Genomic DNA, 16,966 nt, shown 5'->3' on the forward strand with positions numbered 1-16,966 from the left:
TACTGTTTTCAGAAAACTCAGTGTTGCCATTTGAGAGTTTGGTAGTCATTTTTGATAGGGAATTGTTTTGTTTTTCAAACACTTTAGAGACTTTGGACAGCCTTAGAAGCTTGCCTTGCATGCGCTTGTCCCGGCTTTAGTCGTTGGCACCCCATGTCCCCAGGTCCCGATGAGAAGTGATCCCTGAGTGCAGAGCTAGGGAGTAAGCCCTGAGCATCGCAACTATGGTCCCCAAACAAATAACTATTTAGAGGTCACGCCACAGTGATAGAGACTTGTACCTTTACTCTGAGCCTCTTAATAGATCATTTAAAAGTTTTGTGTTATTTCAGGTTAGGGCTTGGAACTTCCCATGGTCAGCCTCCATGTCCTTGTCACTACTCTGTGACTGCTGGAGCATTTCTGGGGACAGGGTGGAGGGCTGTCCAGCTGCCTTTAGGCCTGTGATGGGGCCAGTTTGAGAACTCTCAGACCTCAGGTCTGTGTCCACATTTTGGGTCCAGCCATAATGCTTTTTTGGCTACTTTAAAGATTAATGCCAGAGTAACTTAAATAGCATCTTGGTTTTATTATTCTCTGAGAACCCTGGCAGTTACCCCATCCGCTCCTTCCTTCCTTCTACAGTAGCATTTGCTGGGGTGAGGGGTGGATGGGGGGTGGGGTTGGGCCACACCTTGGGCTCTTTTGGCTCTGTGCTCAGGAATTACCCCAGAGAGTGCTCAGGAGAGAACATGTGGATGCCAGAGAGGCCTGTTGATATGTGATCCTGGGCATTTGAACCCAGGTCAGCCAAGCCCTGCCCCTGTGCCATTGTCTGCTTGCTAATTTTTTTTTTCTTTTTGGGTCACGCCCAGCGATGCACAGGGGTTACTCCTGGCTCATGCACTCAGGAATTACTCCTAGCAGTGCTCGGGGGATTTTGTGGGATGCTGGGAATTGAAACCAGGTCGGCCGCATGCAAGGCAAATGCCCTACCCGCTGTGCTATTGTTCTAGCTCCATTGCTAATATTTTTAAGATAATTCCTTTCCCCAGTCCCCCTGCCACATTCATCCCCCTCCCCAGTGCTAACCAAATTTTAATGACCACTAAAAATTCTTTTTCAAAAAAAAAATTGAATCACTATGATATATACCGTTACAAAGTTGTTCATGATTGGGTTCCAGTCATACAATGCTCCAACACCCATCCCTTCACTAGTGTACACTTCCTACCACCAGTGTCCCTCCCGTCTCTGTGGCAGGGACTTTTCTTCTTTCTCTCTCTTTCTCTCATTCTCTCTCTTTCCTTTTGGGTATTATGGTTTGCAGTACAGGTACTGAAAAATTATCATGTATATTCCTCTACCTCTTTCAGGACTCAGTTCTTATCCTGAGTGATCCTTTCCAACTATCATTGCCGTGGTGGTCCCTTCTCTATCCTAACTGCCCTTTCCCCCACACTTAAGTTAAGCTTCCAATTATGGACCAGTCCTCCTGGCCTCATTTCTACTATCTTTGGGTTTTAGTCTCCTACTGTGTGGTTGGTTTTCTTGGTTTTGTTTTGTTTTTGTTTTTATGTCCCACAAATGAGTGCAGTCATTCTATGTCTGTCCCTTTCCCTCTCCTCATTGCACTCAGCATGATTCTCTCCGTGTCCATCCACTTACAAGCAAATTTCATGAACTAAAAATTCTTGTGTTGAAAACCCCCTCCCCATGTCCTGTTCCCACTTATTAGGAGGGAAGGCCTTTGGGGGTCACTTAGGTTTCCCTGAGGTCATGTTGGTCCCCATCAGAGGACTAATGTCCTTAAAAGGAGGATGAGACCAGAGCCCCCTCCGTTCTGTTAGCCTCTGAGGACTGCAGAAGGCTGCCATCAAGTAGCAAAACAGCATGACAGCCCCGCCAGCACCTGCTCTGGCCCTTCCCGCCTTCCCAGAAGCTTGAGAAGCAAACGTCTGCTGTTCCAGCGTCTCAGTCTGGTATTTTGTTACCAAAGCCTGAGCTGACACAGAGGCCTGTTGACTCAAACAAACACTAATGTAGGTATTGCTGTGAGAGGCTTTTCACCTTTCATTCCGTTTACTCATCAGCTGACTTTAAAACAAGGCGAGTATCGTGGGTTCTGCAGTGTGGCCCAGATGGGAGCACACAAACTTTGCTGCTCACAGAGGAGGCAGCAGTGGGGAAAGCTGGGAAGACAGAGAAGCATGCAGCCTGCCTCGGCTGGCTCTGAGGACGGGAGGGGTCCTGAGCCTGAGAAAGGAAGCGGAGAGAAACCCCAGCCAACGGTGGTAAGGAAATGAGGGCCTGGCTTCTAGAAACACAGGAAGCAGAATCCTGGGCCGCTGTGCATGGCCTGGATACAGCAGTGGGGGCACGTCTCACCTGGGAACGGAGCTAGTGACTGTTGTACAAGCCACAGCAACTAGACAACGTGGAGTCTAGTCCTGGCTCCTGTGATGATTAATACCTGCTTTGGCTTTGTGGGGCATGCAAGTCTCCTGAGCTTTGTAGCGTAGTCGGAAGTGTTGTTGAGGAAAACTATCAAGTCCTGTACGTGAGGGTAGTGGGTGCAATTTAAAGACAGGCACAGATGTATGAAAGAAGGTGTGAGAATTAAGAAAACATGGTCATCTATTTTATTACCTTAGTGTTAAATGTGGGATGTCACTTCTCTTTGCAATTATTATCAGATTTGTCAATGTCCCTTATAGAAATATTTCAAAATAAGGGTCAGAGCAATAGTGCAGCAGGTAGACTGTACAGCAATAGAACAGCAATTGTTCAGTCATTTGCCTAGCACATGGCCATCCCAGGTTCAATTCCTGGCACCCCATATGATTTCCTGAGCCTACCAAGAGTGATCTCTGGCACACAGCCAGAAATAAGCTCTGCGCACAATTGGGTGTGACCCAAAAACTTAAAAAAAAAAAAAAGAAAAGTACAAAAGGAGGGTTAGGAAAACCCTTAAGGGAAAATGACTCAGGGCAGCTACCATAGCTCATCCTAATTTTATTCATGATTTTCCAACCCAGTTCCAGTCTGTCCTTCCCTCGGTATGGATGTCTGTATAATTTTTCATCATGGCATCTGTCCACCATGTTCCTATGGAGCACGTGGCCGCTTCATATTTCTTGTGGCTCATCAGTGTTGCTGGGGTTTTGTCTTCATGGTAGAGGAATGTTCCAATTTCATGGTAGAGGAACATTTCTCTTTTTTTCTTTTCTTTTTAGTTTTTGGGCAATATGCAGTGATGCCTAGGGGTTCCTCCTGGCTCTGCACTCAGGAAGCACTCCTGGTGGTGCTCAGGGGAACATATGGGATGCCGGGGATCAAATCCAGATCAGCTGCATGCAAAGAAAGCACCCTACTCACTATACTATCCCTCCAGCCTCTGTTTCAATTTTTGACAAGTTTGGCAGCTGCTGAAGAAGCTTAAATGTGGAAGCTTTACCTGTGCTCAGAGTTGGAAAGCATTGGAGCCATGGAGGCATTTTAGATTTTTTGACGAGAAGGTGGTTTCAGGCCATACATAGTGGTGCTTCAGGCTTACTTCTGGTAGGTTTGGGCGAACCATGGGTTGCCAGGGATTGAAGTCACGTTAGCTGTTCATGCGTGATAAATACCCTTACCACTGTACTCTCTCTCCAACCCCCACGGATTAAGTTGGGGAGCAGTGGAGGGGAGCATATGCAAGGAGAGGCAGGAGAGGGCATGAGATAAGCGAAGGTTCCAGCATCACCAGTCTGCAGATCAGTGTTCCCCAACCTTTCTACACCTGCGACCTGTCCACAGACCTTCAGTTAGAACGAAGGCAGCAGAGCCAGTGGTTTCCAATCTTTCTCCACCAGGGGACCAATGTCTAAGGACCACAGTTGCAGAGCAGCATTTGGGAAGCGTGACCGTGGGAAGGGGCTGGAGGGAAGGTGGGCTTCCAGCTCCTGGGAAGCCGCGGGGAGGCTGCATCTCGGGCAAGAGGGCGGCCATGTGTGCAGGGTGTGTACGGCCCAGGGTACACGCTCAACCACCAGGGAAGCAGACTCGCTGAGTGATGGGCCTACACATGGAGCTTGGTTATGGGTTGGAGGGAGGAAGAAGCCGTGAGGGCTGAGGTTTGGGAGTTTCCTGCAGGTCACAAAGCTGAGCTGATTCACAACCTTTTTCCTGGTAACCTCAGCAGGGACAAATGTCAGGCAGAGGAACTCAGAATACTAGGTCATTCTCTCCCTTTTCTTTTTGGCTTTTTGGGCCACACTGGCTGTGTTCAGGGATCACTCCAGGTGGGGCTTGGGTGATCATGTGATGGGCAGGGATTGAACCTGGGTCGGCTGCATGCAAGGCATGCATCGTACCCACTGTACTATGGGTCTGGCCTGCTCCTCCATCCTTAACCCCTGCAGAATAGAAGGGTCTCCACAGACCCTTGCTCTCTAGGACCCCCACCATCAACCCCTGGATAAGAGGAACTTCAAACTCAGTGACGTGGGGTTTGGGAATCCAGCAGCCTCTGCCCTTCCAGTGTCCTGTGATTCCTCTGGGAGGGCCAGCAGTAGGACCTTCTGGTATGCCTGTTTGCTCAGCTCCCTGTCTTAGCCTTCACATCCAGGGAACTGTCCAAAGGGTGGTTTAGAGGGTTAGGTAGCAGGCAGGTTTAGGGGGAACGGGCCCCAGGGTCCTTGAGAGACTACAGAGCAGCAGGGAAATGGCCAGAGATTCCGAAGCAGAGTTTAGAAACCTTCTAGGGCTGCACTTTGAAATGAGGTCACCCGGCATGTGTGCCCCATCCAGGAGGTAACAGAGCACACTTATGGGAGATGGGCCATGACAGCTGTGCTTGGGACAACAGCCAGCACGTGCGTTCGGCCCAGGCATCTTTATTGAACAGTATGTGTAGAAGATAAGGCAATAGTTCAATAACATTGCTAGCATTTTCCCCAGGGAAGCCAGAAAACAAGCTCGTGTCATTTTCATCGGGTCCCCTCAATGTCCTTCACACTCCGTCTCCTCATCCCAGGCACCATCTCCTTACCCCATGCACATTCCCTAGAGGTGATACAGATCTGGAGGGTTGGATGTGGGCAACAAACGAATCATTTTGTCTTTCCTGAGAATTGGTTTGCAAATCAGCCGTGTGAGCTGAGCAGAATGCTTCAGCGGATCAAGAGCAGAGTTCTCTTGGTACTGGTAACTCTCGGGGCCTAAGTCCAGCCAATTCCTCGCCTCAGAGTTGAATGGGAATGGATCCTGGTTATCAGCTTCCTAGCCTCTGTCTGGTTGACCAGTGCTTGAATCTTCTTCTTCCCCTAACTTCTGAGGTGCCTTAACAAGTCTCTCTGCAAGGCGACAGAACTTTGATTTTGCCAAAGGGCCTATTCTCCTTTATTGCTGTGGAGTAAGTTCCACGGTTGCAGTTTTAAACTCAAAATTGCTTCAAATATTCCCAGCAAAAAAGACCCTGTGTCCTGAGGAGGATTTAATGTTTGCTCAGCTGATAAATAAGTCCCTGCATTATTTTTCTGATGTAACATGGCTACAGACAGGTGTGTGTGTGGAAGTCAGAAATATCTATGAGGTTCCAAGCTTCCTTTTGAACTTAAGGAGGGTTAAGTGCCTGGCGTGGGTTCAGTATAGTGATATGCAGCCCTTAGATAACTGTAAGTTCTATCTCAAATAGTATTGTATCAGTTTAAGTAAATGTTCCCTCAAGTTCAAGGTCCAGGTTAAAATAAAAAATAATTCTCTGTGGAAGTTGAGTCCAAAGCTGAGTTTCCTTTTCCGGAAGTCTTCGGGCAGATTAATGATAACTTCAAAGTACAGAAAAACACAGCCACTGTGAAGAAGCAGAAAAGCAGGTCAGTTGGGTTGACCATTTTAACAATGAAATGAAAGCCCTCAAAAGCTATTTGGCTCTAAACTATTCCAAGACAGATAATTATACCAGAAAAATCCAGGGTTCAGCTGCTGCTGTACTAGCTATATTTTTTCTAGACTGATTTCTTAGCGTCCTCACTTTTTACAGGCCAGTGGGTCTGTGTAGTTTGGATCAGATTCCACTGTCACAAGGTTGACTGCCAGATGTGAGGGTGACCCTGAGATAGCCTGGAAAGGGGCGTGCTCCCCCCTCTGCCTCTGGGGACTGCTTGGTAGTGAGCAGGGGTGCAGATATCCCTTCAACTGTAGCTTTCAACTGTAAGTTTACATCTGGGAGCTCGAAACCAGATTCTAACAGACTTGGGGAGCGGAGCTATAGTACAGGGGGGAGGGTGTTTGAATTGCACATAACCCACCTGGGTTTAGGGCTGGAGCGATAGCACAGCGGTAGGGCGTTTGCCTTGCATGCAGCCAACATGGCCGACCCGAGTTCGATTCCTCCGCCCCTCTCGGAGAGCCCGGCAAGCTACCGAGAGTATCTCGCCCGCCCGGCAGAGCCTGGCAAGCTCCCCGTGACGTATTCGATATGCCAGACACAGTAACAACAAAGTCTCTGGGCCCACTTGAGCAAATCGATGATCAACGGGAGGGCCTTTACCTTTACCTTTACCGCCTGGGTTTGATTCCTAGCACCCAATATGGCCACCCAAACCACCATGAGTGATTCCTGAGCACAGAGCCAGGAATAAGTTCTGAGCACTGCCAGGTATATACCCCACTCCACAACTTCCAGCAAACCCCACCCCAAAACCCAACCCTGATGGAATTGGCTCAGGACTGGGCTGGACATTAGGCCTTTGGCAAACCAGCCTAGTGATGCAGCCTGCAACCATGGGTGGCCCTGCAGCCCCCAGATAGGCAGGGCTGTTCGGGAGCCGCACCCCTTGTGGTGCTCAGAGTCTAATCTAGGTTTGGTGTTTGGGGGTTGCTCCTGGTAGTGCTGGGGAAACAGCGTGGTGCCTGGGATCACACTGGAGCCCCACTTCTTACCATTCCAGTCCTTTAAGCACCTGCCCAGCCCCAGGCAGATGTTCTAGATGTGGCTCATGCTTAGCAAAGTCTCTGAGACTGACAGAGGCAAAAGGGGCAAAACCAGGGAGAAGATGATTGTCAGAGGACAGGAGAGGAGACGCCTGAGGAGGCCAGCACAGGCCTGTGGATACTGGTGAGAAGGGTGAAGGGGCCAGGGAAGTGGCTCAATGGCTGAGCACTCTGTATGTGTGAGGCCCTGGGTTCAATGCCTGGCTCTGCCAACAAAGGAAAACAAGAGGAAACAACGATCCTTATTCTATCCTATTGGGTGGGGGTCAGAGTTCAAAGGGGCCAAAGGGCACAATTTGCATAATTTACATGTGGAAGCCCCCAGCACCAACCCTTGGACCTCACCTGGCGCTGCTCAGGAGACCCTGTGGTGCCCAGGAGCAGGTGGTTTGGTTCTCTGAGCACCAGCAGCTGTGACCCAAACTCAACAAAACAAGAATGACAGAGTGGGAGAGATCGGGCCATGCTTAAGACCCTTGCCTGCGGCTGCCTCAGTTCAATCTCCGGCACCACCAGGGCTTACTCCTGAGCACAAAGCCCCTGAGCACTGCAGGGCATCCCCCTTCCTGCCTCCACCCGACTTCCAAAACAAAAAAGGCTGCTAAAGAGTCTAGAGCTCCAGAATGTAACAGGCAGCGTGTTACATGTTCCATAATCCCTGAGTTGAGATCTCAGAGATTACTTAGAGTTATTTTGTTTGGGGGCCGTAGCTCTCTGTGATCAGGGCTGACTCCTGCCTCTTTGCTCAGGCTCATGCCTTGCAGTACTCAGGGATCGAACCTGTATGTAGTGTCAGGGATCGAACCCAGCTCACCCGTGTGCTAAAAAACACCCTACCAGCTGTACTGTTGCTTCGGCTCTACCTAGTGGTATTTGTTTTGTTTTAAAGTCACACCTGGCAGTGCTCAGGGATCACTCCTAGCAGACTCGGGGACCACGTGGGATGCCGGGGATTGAACCTGGGTCAGGATGGATTTTTCATGGAAGGCAAAATCCCTACCTGCTGTACCATCATTCTGGGCCCTTCCTAGAGTTTTAAGCAAGTGAGTATAAAACCAGCTGAAATCAATTCTCAGTTAACTGAAGTTTCTTTTAATGCACCGGACCAGAGCTGAACAATTAAATAACTGCTGCTAAGCTCAAAATCCAGGGAAGGTTCCCACCCCATACCCTGTCTCTGCGCCCAGCCCTCTGCAACACAGGGACTGTGGGAGCTTTACCCCTCCCACCGGTGCTGGACCCCCTCCTGGCCCTTTGCAGCCTAGGCACACAGCCGCAAGCTCCACGCTCAGCCCCCCTGAGTATTGCAGAATGGCACCCGGGCGGCCAGAGGAGCGTGGAAGTAGCCTAGCTGGCTTCTGGCTTTGCAGAACTTTCTGTCTTTTGGGAATGAGATGAGAACATTCTACACTCTGATCTTCTGTGGAAGGGGTGTTTACCAAGTTAATTTGGGTGGACGCTCATTTCAGAGGTGGGCATGGCCGGGGCTTTAACTAACTATACACGGGGAACTCATTTACTGCTGTTTATTTGAAAGGGGGAGGAAGTAGAGAAAAGCAATTAGCTCAGAAAGTCTTTTCAGTGGCTCTCTTCTGAGAAGGCCAGATCTTCCTCAAACCCACTTGAATGGCCTCCAAAGAGTTTACATAACCACTGTTTCCTCAGCATGCTAATCAGACGCTCACTTTCTGGTGGCAGCCCATATCCACCCCCTTTTAATGTGTGCTCCGCCCTAGACAGAGCTGCTGGGATGAGAGACAGGGGTCTTTTCTTAGATTCAAGAATCAATAAGGGGGCCCAAGCGATAATATTAGTGGGTAGGGTGTTTGCCTTGCATGTTGCTGACCAAGTTTGTGGTGATCCCTGGCACCCCATATGGTCCTCTGAGACTGCCAAGAGTGACCCCTGAGCACAGAGTAAGGAGTAAGCCCTACGCCCTGAACTGCATATAGAAGTGCATAGTGAGATATTAGAACCAATTGCAGGCCAGCACCTGGCTGACTAAAAGAATTTTTTTTAGTGGTTTGCCAGCTATGCTTAGAGGTGACTCTTGGCTCTGCACACAGAATTACTTCTCGTGGTGCTCAGGGAACCATATGGGATACTGGGGATTGAACCCGGGTCAGCTGAGTGCAAGGCAAACCCCGTACCCACTGGACTATCACTCCAGTCCCTAAACAAAAGATTTTTCAAAGCAAATCTTTTTTCCAAAGGTCCCAGGGAGCTGGAGCGATACCACAGCAAGTAGGGCACTTGCCTTGCACATGACAACCCAGGTTCGATTCCCAGCATCCCACATGGTCCCCCAACCACCTCCAGGAGTAATTCCTGAGTCCACAGCCAGGAGTAACCCATGAGCATCGCCAGGGGTGACCAAAAAAGCAAATAAATAAATAAAATAAAAATTAAAAAGGTCACAGGCATTCCAGAGGTGAAGGCATTTGCCTTGCACACAGCTAACCCTGGTTCAGTACCCAGCACCACATGTGGTCTCTTCAGCACCACCAGAGGGCACTAGTGAGCACAGAGCCAGGAAGAGCCCCTGAATCCCCCCTACCCCAAATAAGCAATGAAAACAAAAAGTCTGTAGCCAGAGAGCTCTATCGCCCGAAAGCCATATGTCTGCCCCATCCAGTGAGCAGTAAGGTAATAGTGGAGACTCACCGAGATAAGGTTGAGCTCGATGGTTCCAGTGTTCTCAGGGTCCAACTGCTTAAATATCTCTGTGGAGGAAGAAAGAAGGTGTCCTGTGTGAACAGGCTAAACCAGAGGCCACGGGACCCAACTCCCTGATCTCATCAGAGCGTGACCAGTGATTCTCTCTCCTCCCTCTGCCCAGGTAAAGGACACATTTCCAGGGAGTGGATGCTCCTCTGGGCCAGGCGGGCCCTGGAAGACCCGGAGAGTCACAGTGGGGTCATCCCCACAGAGAGCCACTCACTGAACAGGGTTTCTAGTCGGACCAAGCACCGGACGAAACAGTCGAAGTCGATGATGAGCTCGTCATCTGCAAAGCGGGCCACGATGACCTGGTGCAGCTGATTGGGCAGCTTGAAACCTGGAGTGGAAGGGACAGGCCAGCTGACGCCCTGTATTCACTGGCTCACTCCCAGCTCTGCATGGGGTCTGTGACAATCTCATGGGCAATTACAGTTGCTTTTGTCCCTTGGGCTGGAGCGATAGCACAGTGGGTAGGGCATCTGCCTTGCACATGGCCGACCCGGGTTTGATTCCTCCACCCCTCTCGGGGAGAGCCCGATAAGCTACCGAGAGTAGCAGAGCCTGGCAAGCTCCCCATGGCGTATTCGATGTGCCAAACACAGTAACAACAAGTCTCACAATGGAGACGTCACTGGTGCCCGCTCAAGCAAATTGATGAACAGCGGGAGGACAGTGCTACAGTGCTTTGCCCCTTGGCTGCCCTGCGGCTGCTTTGACACTTTGATGCTTGCCTTCTGCCAGTGCTTCTCCTTCCACACTTTCTCTTCTGCCTACTGCTCTCCTTCCCGCTGGGCTAAATCCCTCATGCCTCTGGCCTGCCAGCTGCAGCATGGGGGGGTTATCTGGGCCTACGCCCCTGTTTAGTGCTGGCTCCGTGTGGAAACTAGACTCATCCTGAACACCCATTGCAGAAATGGCGTGGAAACTGAACTTCCCCCCACCCTTTACCATAGAAATATAATTTGGGAGCAGGGGTTCAGCCAGCCCTGGCTGTGCTCAGGGCTTACTCCTGGCTCTGTGCTTAGGGATTCCATACCTGGCAGGAGTGGGATGACCCTATGGGATGCCAAGGACCAAATTTAGGTCAGCCACATGCCAGGCACGTGCCCTCCATGTTGTTCTGTCTCTCTGGTCCCAGAAATAGAATTTTTCTTTTGTGATAATTTGGGAAGGGATGTTGGGGCACACTCAGGGGTGTTCAGAGATAACCCATGGCTCTGTACTCAGGGATCACCTCTGGCAAAGCTCCATATGTAGTGACAGGGATCAAATCCAGGTGGGCCGCATGCAAGGCAAGCACCCTGCCCACTGGACCGTCCAGCCTCCAGAAATAAAACTTGTTATGGGTCCAGGCTGCCCAGAGTCAAGATTGCATTTCCCACTTCCCTGGTGCCATCTGGTAGTGGGCTGCATGAGAAATGTGTGCCTGAAAACATCCCCCTTTCCCTTCTCCCCTCCTTCCATCCACCTGTTGGGAGAAGGTGGTGGTATCCCTGTAAATACATGTTTTGGGGAATATTTATTGGTTGACTGTTTATTTGTGAGGGACCACACCCGCTGGTTGCCCAGGAGAGGCTGATCCTGACCCTGTGCTTGGGGTTCACTGCCGTGTGGTGCTGCTGATGGAGCCCAGGACTCCGGCACACAAGGCCAAGGTTCAGTCCATTCTGCTCTCTCCCCAGCCCCAAGGAAAGCTGCTTGTCTAAATGAACAAGCAGCAAGTGCCCCACTTGCACCCGAGAATCCCACTCCCCACCCCTCATCCCCACAGCCTGTGATCCTGGCAACACCGCAGGTGACCCAGCATGGCAGAAGAACCACTAACGGCAGCAAGGAGGCTCCCTTCTACCTGGCCTGGGGTTTGTACTGGTTCTGCTCTGAGAGAGAAAGGCGTGTTTGGTCATTAATTTTTGTTGTTGTTTTTTCTTTTGGGTTGGATTTGTGTTGGGACCTGGCGATGCTCAGGGCTTACTCCTGGCTCTGTGCTCATGGATGACCCCTGGTGGGGGGGGGGCTCAGGGGATCATATGGGATGCCAGGGGGATTGAATTTGGATGGGATGTGTGCAATACAAGCTGTACTATATCTCCTGCCCTTGTTAACTTTAACAGGGGCCATGCCCAGCAGTACTGGGGGCCGCAGTGGTGCTCAGAGGCCATGTGATCAGGGGATCAAACTCAGAGCTTCACACATGCTAGGCATGTGCTCTGCCACTTGAGTCCTCTCCCCAGCCCAGTCTCTCTCGTGGAAGCCAGTGATTAGGGGCTGCTTTGCCTCAGCCTCATATTCATCTATGCACAATGACAATCACCTGCAGTATCATATTTGTCCCCAAAGGAACCAGGTTCATGCTTCACCTCCTATGAGCTGTATCTCTTGTTGACGTCTCATTCTGCAAAAGTCTAACCCTGGATGGAGCTGACACATCCCATTTATTCTTTTGGTTTGGGGGAGTCACACCTGGTGGTGCTTATTTTTGGCTCAGTGCTCAGGGATCGCCCCTGGTGGGGCTCAGGAGAACCAGGTGGGATGTTGGGGATCGAACTCAGGTCAGCCACATATAAGGCAAACTCCCTTATGTGTGGAGTTTGCACTATGTACTGTACTATGGCTTTAGCCCCACCAGACACACCCCACTTGTGTCTAAGTACCCCCACCCTGGAAAGATTGCAGGGGGTTCTGCTGAGAACGAACTCCACCCACGTGACCTTCCAGGTCACTGGGAGGGAGGGAACATAGATTGGAGAAAGCAATGGGGCGGTACATCCTTAAGTGCATTGCCTTTTCGTCTTTCAGAGGGGAAGGGGAGGTTGCTGAATTGAGGCAACACCCACCTGAACTGTCCCATATCCCCCGGTTCTCCCCAAAGGGCTGCAGCAAGGCTGTGAGACTCACCTGCTTCCTCCAGGGCCTTCCGCATCTCATAGGAATTCATGGTCCCGGAGTGATCCACGTCAATTTCTCGATAAATTTTCTGAAACACACAAACTGTCCTATGAACCAGGACTCCAGGCGCAGCCCACAGTGACTGGGTTACCTCTGGGCCATGTCCTGCGTGGGGATAAATTTTGCCCAACTTTCTGCCTCTGCTCTGACCTTAGAACAGTGACTCATGTTTCAGCCTGAAGAAGCTAATTAGCATCTTGCCTCTCTCTCTAGGGCAGGGTGAGGACTGTCTGGGCCATGAATCCGGGGGAGACTGGCCCTGGCATGTGACGGGACAGACACACATGAAACTTGTCGACTGTACGTTTCCGAGTGTCTGTGTTGTTCGGCCCACGGATGATGTCAGAAATATCCAAATGGCTCTGGGCAGGAAAAAGCACCTCTCCAGCCCTGATCTCTAAGCTGGTTTGCAAATAAGCCCAGAAAATGAATTATCCCAAGACGTGGCCCCACCTTCTCACTTCAGTAGCCTGTGCTTGACTTACCCACAAAGCAGGAAGTGAATGGCCACACAGCATTTGTGTGTTAGTTTTTGTGCCACACGCAGCTATGCTCAGGGCTTACTTCTTCTTCTTCTTTTTATAAATTTTTGGGCCACACTAAGCGATGCTCAGGGATTACTCCTGACACTGCCTGGAATACCATATGGGATGCCAGGGATCAAACCTGGGTGGGCTGCGTGCAAGACAAGCACCCTACCTGCTATGCTATCGCTCTGGTCCCCCTCAAGGCTTCCTTCTGGCTCTGGGCTCAGGGATCACTCTTGGCGGGGCTCAGGGAACCATATGGGGTGCTGAGGATTGAACCTGGGTCGGCCGCATGCAAGGCAAGCACCCTGTGTGCTGTTGTATCTCTCCGGCCCCCACACATCCTTTGGATTTTTTTTTTCAGTGACCCTCCAGTTTGAGTCAGGAATCAAGAGAAGTTGATTCCTGACTCAAACTGGAACCAAATGGATCCAAAAGTGTTTGCTTTTCTTGCCTTTGCCCTACTCTGCCATGGCTCCCATGAGGCTGCCCTGCCCCTAATGCTGCTGAGATCCAGCCTTGCCCTGGGCCCTCCTGAGTGCTTACTTGGTATTTCTGAATCTTGGTCCAGAGGATGTAGAACTCCTTCAGGCCCAGCTTCCCGCTGCCGTCCTCCTGGCCTTCGTTGAGGAAAGTGCCTTGAATCTGGGCTGTGGGGGCCTAGAGGCTCTGCCGTGTGCCCATGATGGGGTAAGCTGGGGGCTGCAGCCTGTACCCAGGGAAGGACAGACCCAGGCCTGCTCTGCACCACGGCCAGATGCACCTAAAGGGCTGGTGGAAGCAGCACCTAAAGACTTCCCCCACACTTCCACCCCAACTAGGCTTGCTGAGGGTGCCAGGGGCCCTGGAGGGCTCCCAGATCCTGCTAAAAGCAGCTTCTAATGGCTGGGCCTTGCTGGCCCGAGCGATTCTAAAGAGAACGAAAGGGAATGCCCTGCCACAGAGGCAGAGTGGGATGGGGGGAGCGTGGGGGCTGGGAGGGATTCTGGGATCCGTGCTGGTGGGAAATGGGCTCTGGTGGAGGGATCATTGTATAATTGAAACCCAAGCACAAAAATTTGTAAGTCTACAACTGTACCTCATGGTGTCTCACTGACAAAAATTTTTTAAAAAAAGGCTGTTGGGGGGGATGCGGTGGAGAGCCACATGGGGTGCTCTCCCAGCCCACTACCTAAACCTCAAGGAGGCTCAGATATCCCCACCCACCTTCACTCACAAAGCAGAGGGGCAGGTAGGCACCCGGGGAAGGAGCTAGAACAGAGGAAGCTCACGGAGACAGTGTTACAGCTGCAAATCAAGAAGAAAACCATGGCCAGGAAGGCCTTCACATGAGCACCTGGTGGGACAGGGAATCTCTTCCCAGAGGAAATGGGGGCACAGTGGCCACGGAGGGCAGCTAGGGCGGGGGGCGGTGTTGGCTTAGGGCAGGAGGGGGTGTTGGCAGTAATTTTCCTGTTCGGGGAGTCATGGAGGTGTCATTGGAAGGACCCGTCACCATCTCTCACTCATGGGTTCCTGGTAAGGGGTCATTAGGGCTGACCACACCACAAGGCCCAGCTGATTGGAGTCAGCAGGCCATTCCCAAAGGAGGCCCCAAGCCCCAGTGTGTCTGGAGAAGCCCTTGAATGCCCCCATCTGTTTGCGGGGACCCAGAAAGGATACATCCAACATATCCACCATGATCTTGCAGGTCTCGATGCTGAAGCCATGAGACTTGATGTCTTGGCCTAGGAGACAAAGGCAGCAGTTCAAGGACGTGGCCCAGAGCAGCTCTCTCCTGGAGGCCTGTCTCGGGGGCTGCAAGGCCTGGTGTCTGCACCTCCCATACAGCAGTGCTCAGACCCAGTGAGAGTCACGTGTGGCCTGTGTCAGCGTGTGGGGGCCACAGGGCCTGCGACATGCCTACCCGGCAACCCAGAGGCTTAGGAACTGCTCGCTCTCTCTCTCTCTCTCTCTCTCTCTCTCTCCCTCTCTTTCTCAATTTTATTTTTTGTTGTTTGAGCACACTCAGTGGTGCTTAGGGGTTACTCCTGGCAGTGCTCCAGGAACTAGATGAGTTGCCGGAGATCGAACCTGAGTCAGCCACATACAGGGCAACTGCCTTCCCGCTGGACTATCGCTCTGGCTCCAATAACTGCTTTCTATACATGGTTGTGTGTGGGAGTCACATTGGGCAGAGCTCAGCAGCAACTCCCAGCTCAGTGCTCAGGGGTTCCTTGAGAACCAGGTGGTGACAAGGATTGAGCCCGATTCCCTTTCATGCGCAGTCTTGTTCCCGATCCCTGAGCCTTCTCTCCAGCTCCAAATCAAGAACGAGGGACCGGAGCGACAGTCCAGCAGGTGGGGTGCTTGCCTTGCACACAGCTGTCCCAGGGTCCAACCCCGGTGTTCCATATGGCCCCAGAGTCCAGAAGTGAGCCCTGTACACTGCAGGTGTGGTCCCGGAACCAAACCAAGCTAATGATGAAGTGCCCAGAGCAGGCTTATCAGCCAGGAAGTAGACACCTGGGGCTGTGGGCCATGGGGTGAGGAGGTCCCGGGAGGGCCTGCAGGCATGTGTGGGCAAGCACCCCACAGTGGTGCTCTCCCAGGTGAGTCCTGCTTTTCGGGGTGTATGTGAATTCAGGCTCCCACAGGCTTCAGAAGCAGCCGCCCTTTCCGGCATACCTGTGAGGGTTCGGCCCCCCCGCCCCCCCCCCCTGCTCCAAGAGCCGACCCCTGAGCCCTGGCCCCCCTTCAGGGCTGGACGTGCAGCTGCGTATGTGGGGCTTGGGCGAGAGTTAGAGGCGGCCTGGAGAGCGCCCAGCTCAGAGGCGAGGAGCTGGCTGGGTCCTGCCCACCCGCCCCCATGGCCTGGAGGGGATAATGAGGCCTCAGTGTGCTGGGGCCAGGACAGCTGCACGCCAAGAGCCTCATGACCTCATCGTGCCTGGCAGATTTCGGGTGAACGCCCCCTCCTCCCCTGCTCCAGACAGCAGCGGGAGGGGGCGCTGGGGCCTGTCCCGGGAAAGTCCTGCCCTAGGCCAGTGGGCCAGTGCTCTTAACCGCCGGCCCAATGCTGAATCACACATGCTGACTTGGCCACTTGCCCAGCGGCCACATGCAGTTCTTGAGGAGCGTGTCTGTGTCCTCACAGGAGACACCAAGGGGCCTGGATTCCTCCTTGGCTCCCGAGGGAGGATTTATGCTCCTCTCTCAGAGTTAGACCAGGTGCCGCCTTGGAAGCTGCGGGGTGTCTAGAGAGAAGAGCCCAGGCCGGATACTCTGAATCTGACACTCATGTTAGTTTCTAATCCAGGCTTCTAAATTCTGACACTGCACAGCCCTGCTTGGTGGACACGCGTGAGCGTGTGCATGTGTGCGTATGTGTGTGCATGTGCATGCATGAGTGTTTCGTCTCCCTGTAGTGGTGATAACCGTAGGGAGACTGAACACTCAATTCTTTTTTTTTTTTTTTGCTTTTTGGGCCACATCCAGTGATGCTCAGGGGTTACTCCTGGTTCTGCACTCGGGAATTACTCCTGGCGGTGCTCGGGGGACCATATGGGATGCTGGGAATCGAACCCGGGTCGGCCACATGCAAGGCAAATGCCCTACCCGCTGTGCTATTGCTCCAGCCCCCGACTCAATTCTTTTTTTGTCTCTTTGACATAATTAGGCTGAGCTCAGGGCTTACTCCTGGCCCCACACTCAGTGATCCCTCCTGGCAGGGTTTAGGGGCCCAGAGTGATGGCGGGAATCAAACCCAGGCTGTCTGTGTGCAAGGCAAGCACCTTCACCCCTACACTATCTACCCGGTGCCTCGTTTATTATTTATC

At 52.0% G+C, this 16,966-nt stretch overlaps 1 protein-coding gene across 1 annotated transcript in view; it reads right to left on the reverse strand.

Moving 5' to 3' along the window:
* Nucleotides 1–5,442: 5,442 nt before the first annotated feature.
* The window catches only part of CAPN2 (calpain 2), a 58,370-nt gene continuing 46,846 nt past the window's right edge, over nucleotides 5,443–16,966 (reverse strand). The window contains exons 16-21 of the mRNA XM_056131336.1: nucleotides 14,811–14,875; nucleotides 13,695–13,763; nucleotides 12,571–12,649; nucleotides 9,896–10,012; nucleotides 9,619–9,677; nucleotides 5,443–5,812 (exon numbers count right to left, since the gene is read on the reverse strand). Coding sequence (XP_055987311.1) covers nucleotides 5,789–5,812; nucleotides 9,619–9,677; nucleotides 9,896–10,012; nucleotides 12,571–12,649; nucleotides 13,695–13,763; nucleotides 14,811–14,875 — 413 coding nt within the window. The 3' untranslated portion in view covers nucleotides 5,443–5,788. The remainder of the gene's footprint in view (nucleotides 5,813–9,618; nucleotides 9,678–9,895; nucleotides 10,013–12,570; nucleotides 12,650–13,694; nucleotides 13,764–14,810; nucleotides 14,876–16,966) is intronic.

This window comes from Sorex fumeus, unplaced genomic scaffold (assembly GCF_029834395.1).
Source record: "Sorex fumeus unplaced genomic scaffold, SorFum_2.1 ptg000007l, whole genome shotgun sequence".
NCBI classification, from domain to species: domain Eukaryota; kingdom Metazoa; phylum Chordata; class Mammalia; order Eulipotyphla; family Soricidae; genus Sorex; species Sorex fumeus.